General features: G+C 39.4%; 2 protein-coding genes across 3 annotated transcripts; one reads left to right on the top strand and one right to left on the bottom strand.

The window, feature by feature from the left end:
- Positions 1-915: 915 nt before the first annotated feature.
- LOC119009782 (SUMO-conjugating enzyme UBC9-B) lies at positions 916-8,260 on the top strand. 2 transcript variants are annotated; one of them, XM_037081360.1, is made up of 7 exons: positions 916-976; positions 2,896-2,974; positions 3,113-3,196; positions 3,537-3,609; positions 4,397-4,506; positions 6,450-6,529; positions 7,570-8,260. In XM_037081360.1, the coding sequence occupies exons 2-7, from the start codon at positions 2,909-2,911 to the stop codon at positions 7,631-7,633; spliced, it is 477 nt and encodes a 158-aa protein (XP_036937255.1). In that variant the 5' UTR covers positions 916-976; positions 2,896-2,908; the 3' UTR covers positions 7,634-8,260. The 2 variants fall into 2 exon arrangements, with proteins under 2 accessions (XP_036937255.1, XP_036937254.1); XM_037081359.1 differs by lacking the exon at positions 916-976 and adding an exon at positions 1,001-1,158.
- On the bottom strand, positions 8,185-15,192 carry LOC119009775 (interleukin-21 receptor). Its single transcript, XM_037081349.1, has 9 exons — positions 14,887-15,192; positions 13,695-13,898; positions 12,585-12,726; positions 12,276-12,478; positions 12,018-12,172; positions 10,336-10,519; positions 10,142-10,244; positions 9,972-10,050; positions 8,185-9,158 (listed from the first exon to the last, which is right to left on the bottom strand). The coding sequence occupies exons 2-9, from the start codon at positions 13,822-13,824 to the stop codon at positions 8,697-8,699; spliced, it is 1,458 nt and encodes a 485-aa protein (XP_036937244.1). The 5' UTR covers positions 13,825-13,898; positions 14,887-15,192; the 3' UTR covers positions 8,185-8,696.
- Positions 15,193-17,084: the final 1,892 nt, after the last annotated feature.

The raw sequence follows: 17,084 nt of genomic DNA, 5'->3' as shown, positions 1-17,084 counted from the left end.
AATCGGTCGTTATCATGTTCAGACATGACATGTACATCATATTAAGGCACCCATATATCGGTAGAGACGAAAGAAAGAAATGTGAAAGTCACGACAGCTAATGATAAATTTGATAAATAGCGACATCTTCTGTCACTAGCTTAACAACATGTAGCTATAGCATAGTTGCCCTGAAGAATGCCTGTTTAAATGTGGACGACATTATTTTTTTTTATTCGTTTTTAAACACGGGAGAATAATACAGTGCTCGAAAGTGTGTGTTTTACACCAAAAATCTCAGGCTGAATCTAAACTCTTTTGCAATCATACACGTAATGGTACGCCACTTGTCCAACGCAGTCGTTTGTGTTAACGGTCCTTGATCTAGCCAAAGATTCTATATTAGAGAAGATAGAAATCCGTATGTGTTAGCTTATTGGGACATCTCGCTCTTGGATGTAAGCAATCGGAAAATGTGTTTCCTATAGTTATAAACGGTTTAAATAGCAGATAACCTGTACAATATTTTGAATGTTCTCTTAGTATTTGATTAATGTGAGAACTCGGCTCCATTTATTTTCCGAGCAATTGTAGTCAGACAGCCAGCAGCACATCAACGCAGGTTAACAACAGCAAATCAAAGATGATCGCAAAGTACTTGTAAGCAGCAGAAGCCTTGCGAGCATAACTTAAAACCTTTGGCTGAATCATTGGAAGCAGAAAAAACATTCTAAAACATTTTAAAATCTGTTGCACAGAAACAAAAAACAGCTGAATTTTTTTTCAAGGACTACTGCCGCTAGATGGCCAAAGGTATTAGAAAGTAGAGAAGGAAAAGTGGACGTTCCTATCCGCCACGAGCCAATCATAAGAGAAAGTGGGCGTTCCTGATGGCCAGGACTGACGAATGAATCCAGTGGGCGTAAAATCAATAAAACCAGTGAGCTCTACAGGAACGCCCCCCGGCGGCATCAATCAGACTCGGCTGCATCTTCCTGTGAGTGTTTCAGCAAAACCGGAAGTAAAGCTCGGATGATTGTTTCGCTTCACTGTTTCTGTGTCTGGCTTGACTCGGAGCGGGTGGTTTTTCAGGAGGGAAACTTTGCAAGGTTCAACAGGATTTGAGCACGATTAATACATTTCGCTTATTTACCAGAGCCAGTGCAGCCATACTGAAAGGTAGGAGCGCGCCTTTATTAAAGAACAGGTCAATTTTGTCACGTATTATGAAATTTTACCCGCTTCAGTTTGCGCCATTTTCGCTAGTTTGGTAATGCACAAATGTGCGCCTTTTAGCTCTGGCGTTCTTTGTTCCTATTCTTTAATGGATTATGATATGGTTTATTTCGGTAGAATGTTTCACATCCCTGTTTGCCAATCCAGAGAAGACGTTATTAAGCGTTTGAAGGAAGGTGTGATCACTTCTCGCTCATCCAAAATTGTGTCCAAATCAAGTGCAATTGCGCATTTTTGTGCTGCATCAGGCCGTGTCAGACGCTAACAGCGCCAGCGCCTGTGAAGATACAGCACGATTCTGGCGCACATGAGTTAGCTTATCAAGCTAGCCGGCTAGCTTCGACTCGCTAATCAAATAGCTCCGATAGTCAGTTCGTGGACCCTTTGGTTGACAGCAAGTTTGCAGTGGAGCTTCACGAACATGTTACAGATAAAACGCCAATGTTTCCATATCCCGGGACGCTTAAGTTTGACACTAGGCGAAACCAAAGAGTAGCAGAAGCATTTTATGTGGACATGTATCAGCACCAGCTAATGTTAACTCGGCTAGCCCCCTTAGCATTACTAGACACTTGGAGTAAAACAAGACTTTTGACACGCTCGTGTCACATTAAGGCAGATGAAAACAGACAAACGATACGACATAAAAACTTGTTAGATAATGTAGAGTGCAACTCCACCGTGATCAAGTTTGTAAATACTGCGTGGGCAGTTACCAGCTTGTGTTCGTTGCTACTGTGTTGTTGCTTTGCCTCGTTTTCATTAATTCCTAACCGTCGTTGCCATAGAGAACATTAGTTATGCTAATTGAGCGTCTTAATTAGAGCCCCTAATTAGCTCTGACTCTAACTGCGAACGCCGAAGGTTACTGCCCCCAAAAAGATAAGCTTTCAAAAAGTGAAGACAGTCACAGAATCCTTCATGTGTATGTTGGTTAGTATATAACCATTATGACAATTAGGTTATTTAATTCGCTAATACAGCTTAACCTATTGAGGAGGGAGTTTAATATACGTGTATATACCAAAAAGTATGTGATAATTCGTTTTAAAGCAACTGTAGCTGTTCATTGGAGCTTCAGTGTTAGTTGGCAGCTTTTCTACCATTACTGCTTCAGACCAGGAGCTTACCTGTCACTCTTAGCAATGATATTCCCACTAGAATCGCATGAGCAACCTATTATGTCCGAAAAGCTCTCCGTATCTCATAAAATGTTGTAAGTGTGCCAAAACCATGCCCCTCTATAACAACGTGAAAGCATGCTCCCTCTCATCCTGCAGTACCACAGTTTAGTCCACTCTCCAGCCAATGTTTTTATCTATTAATTAATATGACGTTTTACCCCATTAATCAGTTGGTTTATAAAGTGTTTGAGAATAGAGAAGTAAGCACAAAGTAGCATTTTAAAGTTGTATGTTTTGTCCGAAACCCAGAGATGTTTTATTTGCAGTGATATAACAATAATTATCAGTATCTTATCTAAGATCATCTTGTTCTTGCCTCTGTCGCTTTGTAAGTGACTAATTATTTGAGCTTTATGACAATGCATGATTGTTACAAGGCTAGTTCAAGTTTTCAAGACAGGGCTCTCCTCCACAGGCTCCTTGTGTCCACACTGCCAAGCTGGACCAGATGTTGCGCATGGTTTAATGTAATTGACTTGACACTCATTCATTGCAGGAGTCCCCGAATCATGTCAGGCATTGCATTGAGCCGGCTTGCCCAGGAGCGCAAGGCATGGCGGAAGGACCATCCTTTTGTGAGTAATGTCTTCTGAGATGCACCTGCTCTGGCTCAGACCAAGAGAGTTTATTTGAGCTTTTATGAAATATTCACGTTCTCTTGTACAGACTGATGTCCTAACCGCTACTGTTTGTTCTCCTGTTCAATTTTTCAGGGATTTGTTGCTGTACCAACAAAAAATCCAGATGGAACCATGAACCTAATGAATTGGGAATGTGCTATTCCTGGCAAGAAAGGGGTAATGTTGAGTTTATAGTCCATTTGCTCAAAATACATATTTTGTTTAACATAGCAACCACTACTAATTTGAAAACTTGTGGGGTCTATAAGACAAAAACATTGCTGTACTTGAGGGGCAAGATTTTATTTATTTTTTTCTCAAGAAGTTGTATTACATAACACAATTTTAGAGGCATGTCCTTCATTACCTATGGTGCTAATATAGGAAGTGAATACCAACTAGAGCACTCAGCTGAATTATGGTATCAAGGTTGTCAACAAGGTTGTCAGGGTCATTTTTGGTGGGAACTTGTGAATATGATATGGCTTTCTATTAAGAAGCTGATGTGTCTTCTCAGACTCCATGGGAAGGCGGCCTGTTCAAACTGCGCATGTTGTTCAAGGATGACTATCCCTCTTCACCTCCAAAATGTGAGTTATTTTCTTCTGACCCATGTTCAGTGTTATTTCTGCTGCATCAAATGGTTGTAGATATCTATCAGCAACTTTTCAGCCAGTAGATGGACTGATCTGGTGCACACTGCAGTACTTGTCTTCCTCAGAAGAGTATCGTAGTAGTTCTATGTAAATCTTATAATCAATTGGATAACCTTGTGTCTCCTAACTGCAGTAGCAAACACAGGTTTTCTCCCACATCGTCAGTATTTGGAGGCTTATTAATAAGTTTGAAAAACTTGGAAGGTGGATGAAGTTGATCCCACTTCTACATACATCTCCTTGGAGGCTTCATATTGAGTCATTGTAAGCAGTCAATTAAATTGAATGTGATGTTAGTTGGTGGCCCAACACCAGTGCTCTCTCACACACACACACACACACACACCATTTTACAGCATTTTATAGCATTTGCAAGTAATGACTTGAGAGCTGACACGGTCTGGTGATATACCTGCTGTGGAAATACTGGCCCGTTGTGTGAACCGTGTCATTACATTACCCCTGTGGGTCACTCACAATGTCAGAGCACTGTGATGTACCGTGTTCCTAATATCCAGCAACAGGGGTTGTGTTGTCTGAATGTCACATTAAAATAACATTAAGCGGTAGCTTCTGTGAGCAACAGAAGCTGCCTCCTTTAGTGAGGCATTTTAGTTAGCGTACACCGTGAAAAAGCCTCGTGACATTTGTGGAGTTTGTTCATCTTGTTTGACATTTGTAATGGATCTGAAACTCAAGTGCCCTCATGTGTTTGTTTCAGGTAAATTTGAGCCTCCGCTCTTTCATCCAAACGTGTATCCATCAGGCACAGTATGCCTATCTATTCTAGAGGAGGACAAGGACTGGAGACCAGCCATCACAATAAAGCAGGTATGAACTGCCAAGCACACCTCATTTACATTACAGGGCTTTGGGTTTGTTTAGTTTCATACTGTACCTCTTAGTTACCAGTAAGTGGCTACATCAGTGTCACATTTGCAGTTATCTATGTTTATTAAAACTAAGAAGAAAAGATGTGTTTGATTAAAATGTTGTCTTTTAACCAGTTCATAGCAGTCAAAGCCTGATGTGGCTGGGGGCCACGCATACAAATATCCTATATCAAATATCAGTTTGCGTCACTTTTGACGTGTTCGCTTGGTTTCGCCAATGTTCATCATGCCAGGTGCCTCAACAACAACTTCCTCTTAAAATGTGAAACAGAACTTGAAAGCTCATAATCTTCACTAGAAGACATCATGAGTTTTCCATCACTCCATTAGCTCCACAAAAGTTGGATTTATTTTAGAGAAAAGTAAATCCTTGCATTACAGTAGTTGCACAGGTCAGTGGTTGGGCCCTAATAGTCTTTACAAAACAAAGGTTCCGTCCATGCAAAGATGTTGTTCAGGATCTAAATAAACTAGAATGCTGTAAGTGACTGGATACTTTCATTTAGCCTAATGTTTTAAGCCAAATAAAATGCATCTTATAAAAGAAAAACCCAATTTAAGATTTTGACTTTGTGACCATAAACTTGCTCTTGAAACTGGTGGCTATTAGAGAAAATGGTTATGATTGAAAACCTTTCTCGGGGTGTGATTCTTCCGGATAAATCCGAAAATCCAGCTTTTCCGACCTGAAAAGGAAGCTATTGTAAATCATGCAAAGCCGTTCATAATGACCACCGCTGTCACCGTTTTTTGCGCCTCTGATTCATTTCTTCATGTCACTCCACAAGTAGTTCATTCATTTATCACAACGGAACTTCATTCAAAGCAGAGCTCCACCAAAGAGCCTGCAATTGTTGCAGAAGGTTATCTGATGTGTCAGTGTTTCTCCTGTATGCATTTGGCAGATATCCACTCGGGTCCAGCCGAGACTTAACTGAGGTTCGCCCAGTGATAACAGCAGGAGGATGGTTAGCTCACCTCCCAGAGCCTTGCGCTGAATCGCTGGAAACTGATTTAGGGACCGTCATTAAATTACTTTGCATAGACATATTAATACAAAATAACTGCAGACGAATGAGACACAGCTCTTTTTATTGTTCTTTAGTGCTTCCTCCATTTTATACGAATATTGATATGCAGAAATTATTTTTTTCTCAATACCTTCCATGTCACGTGGCCCACCGACCTCTGAAACAGATTGTTTCCATAAACGATATATAATAATAAAGCAAATAATGGTAAAAAAAAGTTCTCTAATGCTCAAGAGGTTAACATATTTTCAAGCAGCAATGTCAACTTCTACACTATTTTGTCTCATGTCTTAGATTCTGAAATTCTGAAAATGATTTTTTTTTTTTTTTTTTTAAATCTCACCAGTAGGGTTATTTTTCAGACGCACTGCAGTAGTGTTAACAGTAGAGGGGGCTGCACATGTGATTGTAGAATGCACTGTGCTGCAGCGGGTTGTAATAACATTGAAATCCTATTTAATGTGATGCTGGCATATTATCTTTACATGTGATGTAGTGAAGCCAAGTGTTGCTTTTAATCTGCAAGTTCACTTTTAAAAAGGAGCACATTTCTGAATCGAAATTTCCCAGTTTCTCAAATGACTGACTTTCTATCAGCACCCTCAACTCTGGCTGACTTCTAGTGTTCCTGCGCCAGGATTTTCTATCATTCATCACTTTAGCCTCTCTTACACCACACATCAAACAACCACATCTAGCTCTTCTTGATATTCTCCCTCTGCAGCAGCAGGCTGCATGCAGGAGGGTCTAACACAGTTTTGCCAACTCAGTTTTGTGACTGCCAGGAAATGCAAAATAGATTAATTGATTGTTTCATCAATTAGGCTTATTTTTTTCATTTCTCTTACAGATCTTATTAGGTATCCAGGAACTCCTAAATGAACCAAATATCCAGGATCCAGCCCAAGCAGAGGCTTACACAATCTTCTGGTGAGTGACAACAGATTTGATCTTTTCAAGGATGGCACTCAGATGCTAAATTGATAGAAGTGACACATCTGTTTTGAAAAAGGTGAATATAATGAGATGTCAGTTATTGATCTCTAATGAACCATGCCAAATCTGTTTCTTGGTTGAAACACATGACTTATGCTTCTGTTGTAATACCATAGACATATTAAGGTGCTGTATTTACACCACTGGTCCCCAACCACTGGGCCACAAACCAGCACCGGTCCGCGAGTCGTTCGGTACCGGGCTGCAGAGAAAGAATAATTACGTTATTTTGTTTCCGTTATATTGATGATTAGACTCGGAAAGTTGTTTTATTTTGAAAAACGGATTCTCTTTTAACTACATCCGTCTGTTTGTCTTGGCGCGGATGACACATACTGCTGGAGACTGCAAATGACAGTGGCCTTAAAGTATGTTACCTTAGTAAGTTACGGTATTGACTGGAGAAAGGAATACACTTCCAGTGTTTATGCACTTTGTTGTATAATTATATTTTATTTCCGCGTAATAAAGTGCGCACGTGCATTTGATGCTTGGTTTAATTGCATTGTGACCTAAGTAAATATGTTTGTTTCAAACAAGGCATCAACTCAGACTTTCTTAAACCTGCAGGTCTCATTTTATCATTAGTTTAACCACTAAAGTATATTGATTTTTATTTGACTGAGATAGTGTTTCTTCCTCAATTTTACATTGCATTGCTAACCACCAGTCCTGTTAGCAAAGCAGCTCCTGTGATTAAGACCGGGCTGATTATTGATCAATCAGACAAACTTGTAAAAATCTTAAAATATCCACCAGAGTCCTGAAGTATAAATCAAGGTAGAAGGACATCTTTTGATTTTGTTGAAGTGTGTGCGTGCGTGCTGGTTTTCATCATATTGACATTATGACATTTTTGTCTTATTGGTGAAAAACAATTTAATTCTTTCCTCTGATTGCTGATATGATCAAGTGATCATAGCACTACGATAACTGCTTTTTTATTCTTTCTTCTTTTTTTAACCCCTTTTCAGCCAAGACAGAACAGAATATGAAAAAAGAGTTCGAGCACAAGCCAAAAAGTTTTCCCCCTCGTAAGGACGAAGGCTCTCCGCTGTGGCAGAAGGAATGGGTTTAACAAGAATCACCTCCCCGCTCAGTCTCTCAATGAATGTGCTCCTCTCACATCAGGACTTGCTTAAAGACTTCTATTTAAACTCCACACATTCTGTGCCATCCGTTCTCCTTTGACCTATCATTTTTTGTTCTTAATTGCCAGTTTGGCGCATAATGCTGGGAGGGGATGGGTGCTTCAGCACCCTGGTCATTTCTTTTTAAACATTAATTGTCTTATGAGGTGCAAGGGACACAGCTCGGTACCAGTTTCATCAACTCCATGCAAGCTGGCTGTCATCAATGTCCAAGGAAGAAAATGTCTTTGTTTTATTTTGTTCTTTCACAGGCTCTATTCCTTTATGTTTCCCCCTTTATTTTCCATAAATTTAATGTAAAATTAGCTTATTTCATTGTCAGTATTTCAACTGCTGTATAATGAATGGCACTTTTATACTGTTGTATCTCACTAGTGTCTCTAGATGGCTCTGTCTAATTCTCTTTCCCAGGTTTTCTATTCAGCATGCTGTAATATATGATAGAATCTGCTGCCTTGTCTTTTTGTTATGAGTGTTTGCTATGGAATAAATAAACATGGCCATGATGACTGAGGCAGGTAGGCTTACTTCTGTATCAGACTTTAAGGTTATATGGTGCTTTGTTCATGTATGTGTTGGCGTAAATAAAACTTTCTAGAAAAAGTTTATTTCCTTTATTCAATGAGTAAAATACATGCAAAGTACAGCTTTGTCTATAAATTTCAGACAAATTGTTCAGTCATTAAAAAAAATCAGTTGGCATGTGTTTGTCTTGAACTTTTGTTTACAATTAATACATTTAATGCAAGCTAAAGGCTATGAAAGTTATTCATGTTTTAAAAATAAAGTTGCTCTAAGCGTCAAAGAAAATACCTCTGCTGAAGAGACAAAAGTAAAGAGTATTATCTTTGGCTTCAAGCAGCGGCAGTGTTGTTACAAAGCATTATACTGTCAATCCCTGTGTAGTTGAACTTGAAGGCCCAGCATTAAACTGTCACAGATACATCCGCTTATGCTTCAGTGACAGCATCCACTCTGATCATCTCTGTCGTGCAGGATTTAGTTGACAGGCTCCCATGGCGCTCTGCTGTGACTGGACTATTTTGCTGGAAGGCGCTCAGGGTGCAGTACTCGTTGCAGTAGAACAGCGGATCCCTCTCCAGGGACAGCCAGCACCCTGAGTCGCCTTCAGCAGGGCTCCCTGGCCGTGAGCTGAGGGCCAGACTCTTGAGCGAGCTCCCTTGGGCTGACGGTGGGGTCATGGTGCTGACAGCATACGGCATGCCCAGGAGAGAGGTGTCACAGCCGGGGTCGGTTATGTTGCTGTAGCTGCTGCCCTGCACGAACTGGTGGTCAAACTGGGGCGAACACTCGTCCTCCTCGATAACCTCCAACTCGGTCAGCGTGTTGATTTGGAGCGTTTCCTCTGCCTTCATCATATCTGTTGTGTTTTCCTGTATGACCACCCAGCTCTGTAATCACAGTCATGTTTAGGAACAGTCACTTGAGATTATTCTGAAACATTCACATTCACAGATGGCAGACTGACTGATGTTTATCTGATGTGTGCGCCTGCATATTTATGAGCTTTATGACTCGTGACACCCATGCCAGCAGTTTTTTTCTAATTGTATTATCCTTACTGCTTCTTATTTTCTTTACTTTTTATATTTTTCACTTAAACCTTGTGTTTCATTGTATAATGGCATTTGTGTCGGGAAACTTGTTTTTAACAGTGCATATGACAGGACAGGTTAGGACTCTTCTTATTAGCTACCAACTTACTGAGTGGGTAGCTTTTAAGAAAACTAAAAAGTGTTTTTAAAGCAGTTAATAATATTAATAATGAAAGGTTAAAGGAACAGTTCACCCAGAGATTAAAATTTACCATGCTGATAGAAAACTAGGTGACGTTATCCCACTAGAGTCGAGGTGCATTCCAACACTTTCAGCTCTGCAGCTGCAGTGAAGATTTTGGGTTAAACAGGGCGTAAATACCGTCTTTTCAAATCAGTTTTGGGATCTCTGGATACTTGGATTACCCTGAGCAAGCTTTATGGAGCCATGTTATTTTATTTTAGTTTTATTTTTTTTCTGTTTTTAAAAGAAGTCCCCATCTACTTCAGTTGTTTTGGAGAATCCTTTAACACTTTTGTGGACCATAAACTTCACCCAAATTTTCATCTGCATGACGCCAAAATCCCCTGTTTGGGGTGAACACATCCTTTAACTAGAATTTCACAATTGGTGCTTCCCTAACATTCTACATAACGGGCTGAACTTACCTTGAAATCTCCCCGGCAGTCGCTGTACAGGGAGCTGAAATAGGGCGCTGGAGTCGGGATGAAGGCATTTTGTCTCCATCTGTAAGAGTGAGGAATATAAAGGTAATATCTAACAGCTGCTAACTGCGACATTACATTTACTGAGGAGGAAAAAAAGAGCTGGACCTTACTTTTTAATAGGAGCATAGCACAGAAATAAGAAGACTGTAACCACCGCACACAAGGGGATGATCACCTTCCCCAGTTTGAAACCAGATGTGTTTGGTGGGAGAGCTGCAAGGACATACAGTTACAATACACATTTCAGCATAGGTAGATACAAAAATGTATATACTTTTTTAATGTGCAGTAGTTACTTTCTCACCTGACTTGCTAGTGACAGCTGAACCCGTCTTCCATTGAACTTCAGAGGACCAGTCACTCCACTGCCCCATGTAGTGTGCCTGGCTGGGACTGGAGCGCACTCTGGCAGCATACTCAGTGTCCGGCTCAAAGTTTTCATCATCCACAGAGTAATTCTTGCTGTTGGCGTTAATTATGCGTGACACCTGAACAAAACAAATGGGGTAGCATGTAATGAAAGTAGAAAAACTGAAAATGATTCCGTCTTGGAGGCTCAATAGTGCTTCCTCAACAAATCAGACGTATGTATTCACCAATAATACAGCAGGAAGATTGTTGAAATTGAGAAGAGCGAAAGATTGAATTAAAAATTTACTGGAGAGAAATTATCAAAACACAGTGCTAAAAGAAAAAAAATGAAATAAGAGCACAAATTGAAATTTAAAAATGTTTACAAAAGATTTTATCTATTGCAATTTTTACTTTCTGACAGCCCTACGAAAGGAACTCTGTCTTGTACATCATACAAATCCTATCATGACTTTATTCACTGTTAATATTTTGGCATGACGTGTAAGTGCTGTTTTACCTATGGAGTCTATGGATACCATGAAGGCCACGCTTCGTGGACTGTCACCTGAATTTTTGGTCATTTGATTACATGCATTTTGTCCCCTTGAGAAATGTTATTAAGTACAATGGCAACTTAGGCAAGTTCTGCATTATGACCTCGTCTTGATTCTCTTTTTGAACAGGGGTCCTGTGTCAAAATTTAGATTTAAAGGACAATCAGTGAAGACAAATAGCAATCTTTTCACCTAAATACAAATAGTGTATTTATTTATTTTGTGTTTTTTTGTGTGATGTTGCTAAAAATAACTCCAACTTAATTTAATTTTGCAACCCTGGTATTGTTAAATGATAAATAAGTTAATTTTGTCGCCTTGTAACAGGTCAATCTGGCCATACTCCTTGGGACACTTTAATTGAAACAGAGCCATCATTGTGTTCTTAGTTAAACGAGTCGTTTCTTGCTTTGACTGAGCCCAGATGTCTGCGGTGACCGAGGGGGTCAAATAAAGTCACAGTCACCCACAGGCCGTTACCACACTGAGCGTAGCTACTGGTGAAGTCGCTGTGGTGGTTTCTCATTTTTTATTAAACATCTTAGCAGCTCAGATCAGTCGCAGTCACAAGACAAAACACAGAACAAGGAAAATTACTGTTATTAAAAGCAGTTTAGGTCAGAATGGCAACTATGTGATAGACAAAGTGAAAATAAAACACACACACACACACAAAAACACACCTCTAACTATAAGATCATTCAAAGTATCATTACTTTTGTCTAATTTTGTTGATTTGTTGGTTGTCACAGGATTGCGCAAAAACTACAGAATGGATTTCTACCAAACTTGGATGGAGAACAGGTGTCAGCCTAGAAAAGGCCCAATTTATTTTTCAATAATCCAGATAAATGGCGAGATCCAGGACTTCTTCTCACTTTCATTTTTTTTCAAAACATTCTCGGTAATTTCTCTGTTTGCCAATAGATTTTACTGCCCCAGTCAGGCTGCAAATGAATAATGAACTAAACTTTTTTTAGACACTATGTCCACATCAGTATAAAAATTATAAAGATTCCAAAATCCCATTCTCTTATCCCCACCAAAAAGGAGTCCTCCCTTTATTACTGAACCTTACATTTGGTCCCTCTCTCCTTGTGTAGTAACGGAGCTCAAACATCAGACTGTGAACCAGTTCGGTATAAGTGTATTCCTCATAGGTACTCATCCAGGTGAAGTGGTGTTGACTTGCGTTGTGGCTCACTGTGAGGCAGCACGGGGTGTTCGGTTTAACTGGTGAGAGGAGCACATAAAGAGGCAGAGGTGGATTGCATCTGAATATAATATGAATGTGTTCGGTGTGGCTGTGATGAGAACGGACCAGTATCTTCCTTACTGTTTCTCACAGGCTCATACTCCTCATCCAGCACCTCACAGGTTGCAGATTCATTGTTTAGGTAGTAGCAAAGGGAGATTTTATAGGTGTCTATATCCGAAAAGGTCTCTTGGTAAGAGTCGTCGTCAGGTTCTGGAGGGTATTTGTTGGCCGAACAGAAGTAATCCCCATCGGCCTTTGTCAGCATACACTGAAACTTTGTTCTGCCCAACGAGGAGAGGAGCAAAATTCCAATGAAACGCACTGTCAACAATATATTCAAAGTTTTTCATAATTAATAAGTGCCAGTAAAAAAAAAAAGAGCCTCACTGGTCATATGTTTCCGTAAAGGTGAGCCAGTAGGAGCCGTCGCTGTCTGAGGAGTTTTCTGATGGTGCGATGCTCAGGGAGCAGTTGATGGTGAACAGGTAATTGTTCGAACAGTGAAGCTCGTGGTTCACACCTTCAAGGACTATAAAAGACAATGTTTAAATAAGACTGTCAGGAGTCAAAACAGAGATGTTACCAATGTGTCAGTTCGTAAGAAGCCATTTTGCACGGATGCAAGCCCCGATCCCTTTTCCTGGTGAAATGGAAATTGCTTTTGCTTTTTTGAAACATTTGGTTGTGGTAATATTTTTGTAAAATGGGTTGAAGTCTTATCTTATGACCCTCAAGCAACAGTTGGGTTAAGATCAAGGTACTTATATGCACCGAGGTCTTCTGCCACCTGACGCACAGCTACAGGTTGAAGAGGTATTTCATGAAATATCTCTGTACGCTGATAAAGTGCCAAGGTTTTTGTCTAATCTTGAGATAACTCTCAGTAGGATGATCGACATGTTAAGTAGATTTTCTGGATATATGATTAACTTATCCGAACGGTAAACATCACAACCAACTGACTTATCATCCGGGCATTTCATCAGTTGTACAAAGCCAATTTTGTTGAATTATTCTGTAAACAGAGGCAAGATTTAGAGCATTGGGCCTCACTTCCTGTTTCTTGGTCAAGAACAAAAATTCCTGTTTGGCTGGACGCTGAATCAGTATTCATTTTAGATAATTATGCACATCTGATGACAGTCAGCGCTATTACAGTAAAACGTCAACATTTTCCCCAATAACTAACAATCCTTTAAGTGTTGAAATAAAAAAAAACATATTAACATCCATGAGTGATTAACCAGCATCTAAAACTGCATGCATATTGGTTTGTTGTAAAATGAGAAACCTTAATTGACACATTGTCATATGTTTTCTACACCTTACAATAAGTTATCAACTAGCTTTTTCCCATCATAAAGTGAAAGTTACGCAAACCGTTCCCCACAAATAAAGGTACTGATGAGCATTTTCAGATTTCTCTCTGAGAACAGACAGTGATTTTCTATCACTTTCTTAGAAAAACTAAAAATGCTGGCTGATCAGCTACATAACCTGTGGTAGGATTTCCGTGCAGACAGAAGGATGTGTTGGTAGATGCAAGCAGAAACACGGTCAGCTGCAGGAGCATCAGCATCGGCCTCGGCAGGGAGCACCGGTCCATCACACCAGACGGTCCAGACATCAGCTCGGCCCAGAGAGGTGTCGGTTAAGTCATGCTGCCCTGAAGCTCTCGCTAAAAGCTGTTTTCACTGTACACTGAGGGAGGAAGGCTCTCAGTCAGTCTTTTCATACTGATCACTATCACTCACATGTCAGTAGTGGGAGAGGATGTGCTTTTTTAAGAGAGCAGTTGTAAATGGAAAGTGTGTGAAAGGACGTAAGGCTTGAGTCTCACGTCACAAATCAACAAATCAGCACAATATCATACCGACCTTGGTGTGTCTTTTCCGAAAATTGTGTTTCATTTTGCTCACTGTCAGATGTCAGCCTGTTTCAGCTGCTTTAGAAACCAATTGAAGTACAACACCTGAAAGTCTCTGAGTCTGTTAATGTTTTAGTCTTACTGTCTTAGTGAACTCGAGGTGCAACTGAATGCTTTTGGAGTGTTCTCGGAGTGTCTGCACTTCAGGTAACCTACTGAATAGGTGCAAAGTTGCCTAACATTTATGTCAAAACAAAACTGTGGTCAGATAATATTGATTGAAGAGTTGATAAGACACCAGTGCACACTTGCAATGGTAAGGCTTGTCACGCAAACAAATCATGAAATGCTGCTCTAACTTCTCAATCAAGCTCCACACAAAAGACTTGTCCCACAAATCCAGCTGGACTCTTTCTACAGTTAAGTGCATGGTGCCGCTCCTGTCCTCTGATCCATAATCAAATACAATAGAAATCCTGTTTAACTGAATATACAATGAAAATGAAGAAGTCACAGTAGAGTCTAAAGTCTGTTTACAATGAAAGGTCGCAGGTTAATCACGTGCTCTGGTCTCTTTCTCCCCACTGTAACACCATCAAACATACCATACCAAAGAGTTTAGTTCATATCTTGCATTAGTCATCTTTTGACATTTCTTTATACATGACAAAGAATTGTATTCGAATGTCCCTGAATATTGCAAAGTAAACCAAAACATTATATTAATTGTTTTTAACCAAAATAAATATTATTGTAAAGAAGATCTTAACTTCCATCTGGAGCGACCTGAAATTGAAATGTATCAATTATTGTGCAACTTACAAGAGTGTTGTGCAATGTGTTGGGTGGTGTCAGGAGATCAGCTGAATGTAGTCGTGTGTTGTGGTGATTCTGTTGGAGATATGAGCCGTCTTCCTCTCAGATGATTTTGTCGATTTAGAGGCTGAAACGCAGGTTACACAGTAGTAGCGTGTCTGTGTCTTGCTGTGTTAGGTTGCAGCAGGGCACGAAGTACAGTAATCTGCCATAGATCAAGCGGAAGTCATCGTTGGCGAACTGGCAGCTTGACTTTGATCAGCCGGGCTGGCGTGCATACTGTACATTTCACTGTTTGTGTGTTGAAGCGAGTATAAGCAAAGGTTAAAAGTTAAGGAGGCGATTTTCTCTACAATTTAAGAAGACTCGAACAGGAAACAACTAAAAAGCACATTACCACACAGGTTTCAGTTTAATTTGGGTTATTATTATAAATATCTATGCACATCTGATCGTCTGACTTCACCACAGAGCATCAGGGAGGCCTATTTTTATGTGGAAAGACCTTGAAGGCGCTCTGTCCCCCTGTGTGAAGCACTGCGAACGTGCTTCAGATCAGCAAAGACACTCTCTTGAGACCGGAGTGTTCAAATCTTTATATTTCACAACACCAAAAAGCCTGATATGTGCAGCTCTATCTGCAACTTGTTGCTGCTCGGTGGCATCAGATACGATTTTTTTTTTTTTCTCTTTTGCATATTTTGATTAAAATGCTTCCTCCTTTTGCGATAAAGACTCTGACGATGATAGCAAACAGCTATAGATAGAATGTTTAGAGCGAGAAATAACATGCAATCTTACTGAAGAAGAAGCGAGGGGATGATGGGGGAGAGATAGAGTGTCATGTCAATGTTCTGGAAACTTTACTGAGATTAATATTGATTGAAAACAAAAAGGGCACTTAAATACTTTAAAAATGCATTCCCAAACAGTTACTAATGACCTGTTAATTAATGTAGAGTAATGGACCTTAATGACCTTTTGTTACTTTTGGACTACTTGAATATCAAACATATGCAAAAGAAGGCAAGAGAAAAGAAATGTCATTAAGATGAATGTATCTGTAATCTAATGACCCAACACAAGTGTATGTCTCTTGAGCGTTACAAAAGATGTGAGCACTAAATATTCAAAATGGATAAAAGTAGCCATAACCACTGTGAACAGAGTCAGACTTAGACACCAAACGAAGAGTGACCCTCCAAGCTCTCCAGAATGGCTGAATACCAGAGTGGAAACAGCTTCCCACCAGCACCTCATTTATTAGACAACAACAAGACGAGATGTCCATTTTTGACTCTCTTAATATATCTTATCTCTTTGACGCAGCCAAAACCCAGTGGTTCAGACAGATGGTGTGTATTTGGGGTAACAGAGTGGGAGCATTGTATCCTGAATAGTTTTGCTGTAACCTTTATTGAATTTGTTTTTCATTTGTACTGTTAATTTTCATATTTTGTTTTGCTTTTGTACACTTTGTATATACCACATTAGATTCTGATTTCATTTCATTTGTATAATTTATTTTTAGTGGTAAATATGTCTTAAATATTTCTTAAACACAGTGTGTCTCCTGTGTTGGAGAACTGAATCCGTTTTTTCACATTTCCCATTTAATAACTTTGTACATGGTATTGTATACTGTATATGTAATGTTATATTTACTATGGTATAGGTTGCTGTATACATTTTTACTAAAGTGTAACCACAAAAAGCGTAAAAAAAAGTACACACAGTACAGGGCCATCTGTCTGTTCACTGGGAAATGGCGTCCTGCCTTGCTGTGGAGAAATCAGCTATGTGGTCAGAGGGAAATCACATACATTTAGAATATCATGGGATATGCAATTGCTAGAAAGTTATCAGGCTGAAATGAATGATTGAAACTGATACATAAAACAGCAGCACCACAACACTATATTTCCTAATATTACTGTAAGTATTTTACATTTTATTATTATTATTATTATTATTTGATATATATATATATTTTGTACATACATACAGTATATTTCATTTATTTTTAATACATGTTCTTTTTAAATATATGGTGTTATGTGTTGTGTGTTTTGAATATTTTATGCTACAGTTTGGGAATAGGGGTGAATTTTGATGTTACTTTATGTATTGCAGGATGTTCTACCAAAGTCAAAAAACAATAAATATAATGTTTTAAAGGAAATAAACATTCGCAGACCTGCAAA

The sequence above is a fragment of the Acanthopagrus latus genome, chromosome 20, assembly GCF_904848185.1.
Source record: "Acanthopagrus latus isolate v.2019 chromosome 20, fAcaLat1.1, whole genome shotgun sequence".
NCBI classification, from domain to species: domain Eukaryota; kingdom Metazoa; phylum Chordata; class Actinopteri; order Spariformes; family Sparidae; genus Acanthopagrus; species Acanthopagrus latus.
This window is presented reverse-complemented; position numbering and strand designations above follow the sequence as displayed.

Coding starts and splice junctions, on each gene's coding strand:
- LOC119009775 (XM_037081349.1), bottom strand. CDS start 13,824: ATGTCTGGACCGTCTGGTGTGATGGACCGGTGCTCCCTGCCGAGGCCG. Junction 12,479..12,584: donor TTTACGGAAACATATGACCA/GTGAGGCTCTTT, acceptor CTCGTTGGGCAG/AACAAAGTTTCAGTGTATGC. Junction 10,051..10,141: donor TGCTATGCTCCTATTAAAAA/GTAAGGTCCAGC, acceptor TCACTCTTACAG/ATGGAGACAAAATGCCTTCA.
- LOC119009782 (XM_037081360.1), top strand. CDS start 2,909: ATGTCAGGCATTGCATTGAGCCGGCTTGCCCAGGAGCGCAAGGCATGG. Junction 2,975..3,112: donor GGCGGAAGGACCATCCTTTT/GTGAGTAATGTC, acceptor TCAATTTTTCAG/GGATTTGTTGCTGTACCAAC. Junction 4,507..6,449: donor CAGCCATCACAATAAAGCAG/GTATGAACTGCC, acceptor TTTCTCTTACAG/ATCTTATTAGGTATCCAGGA.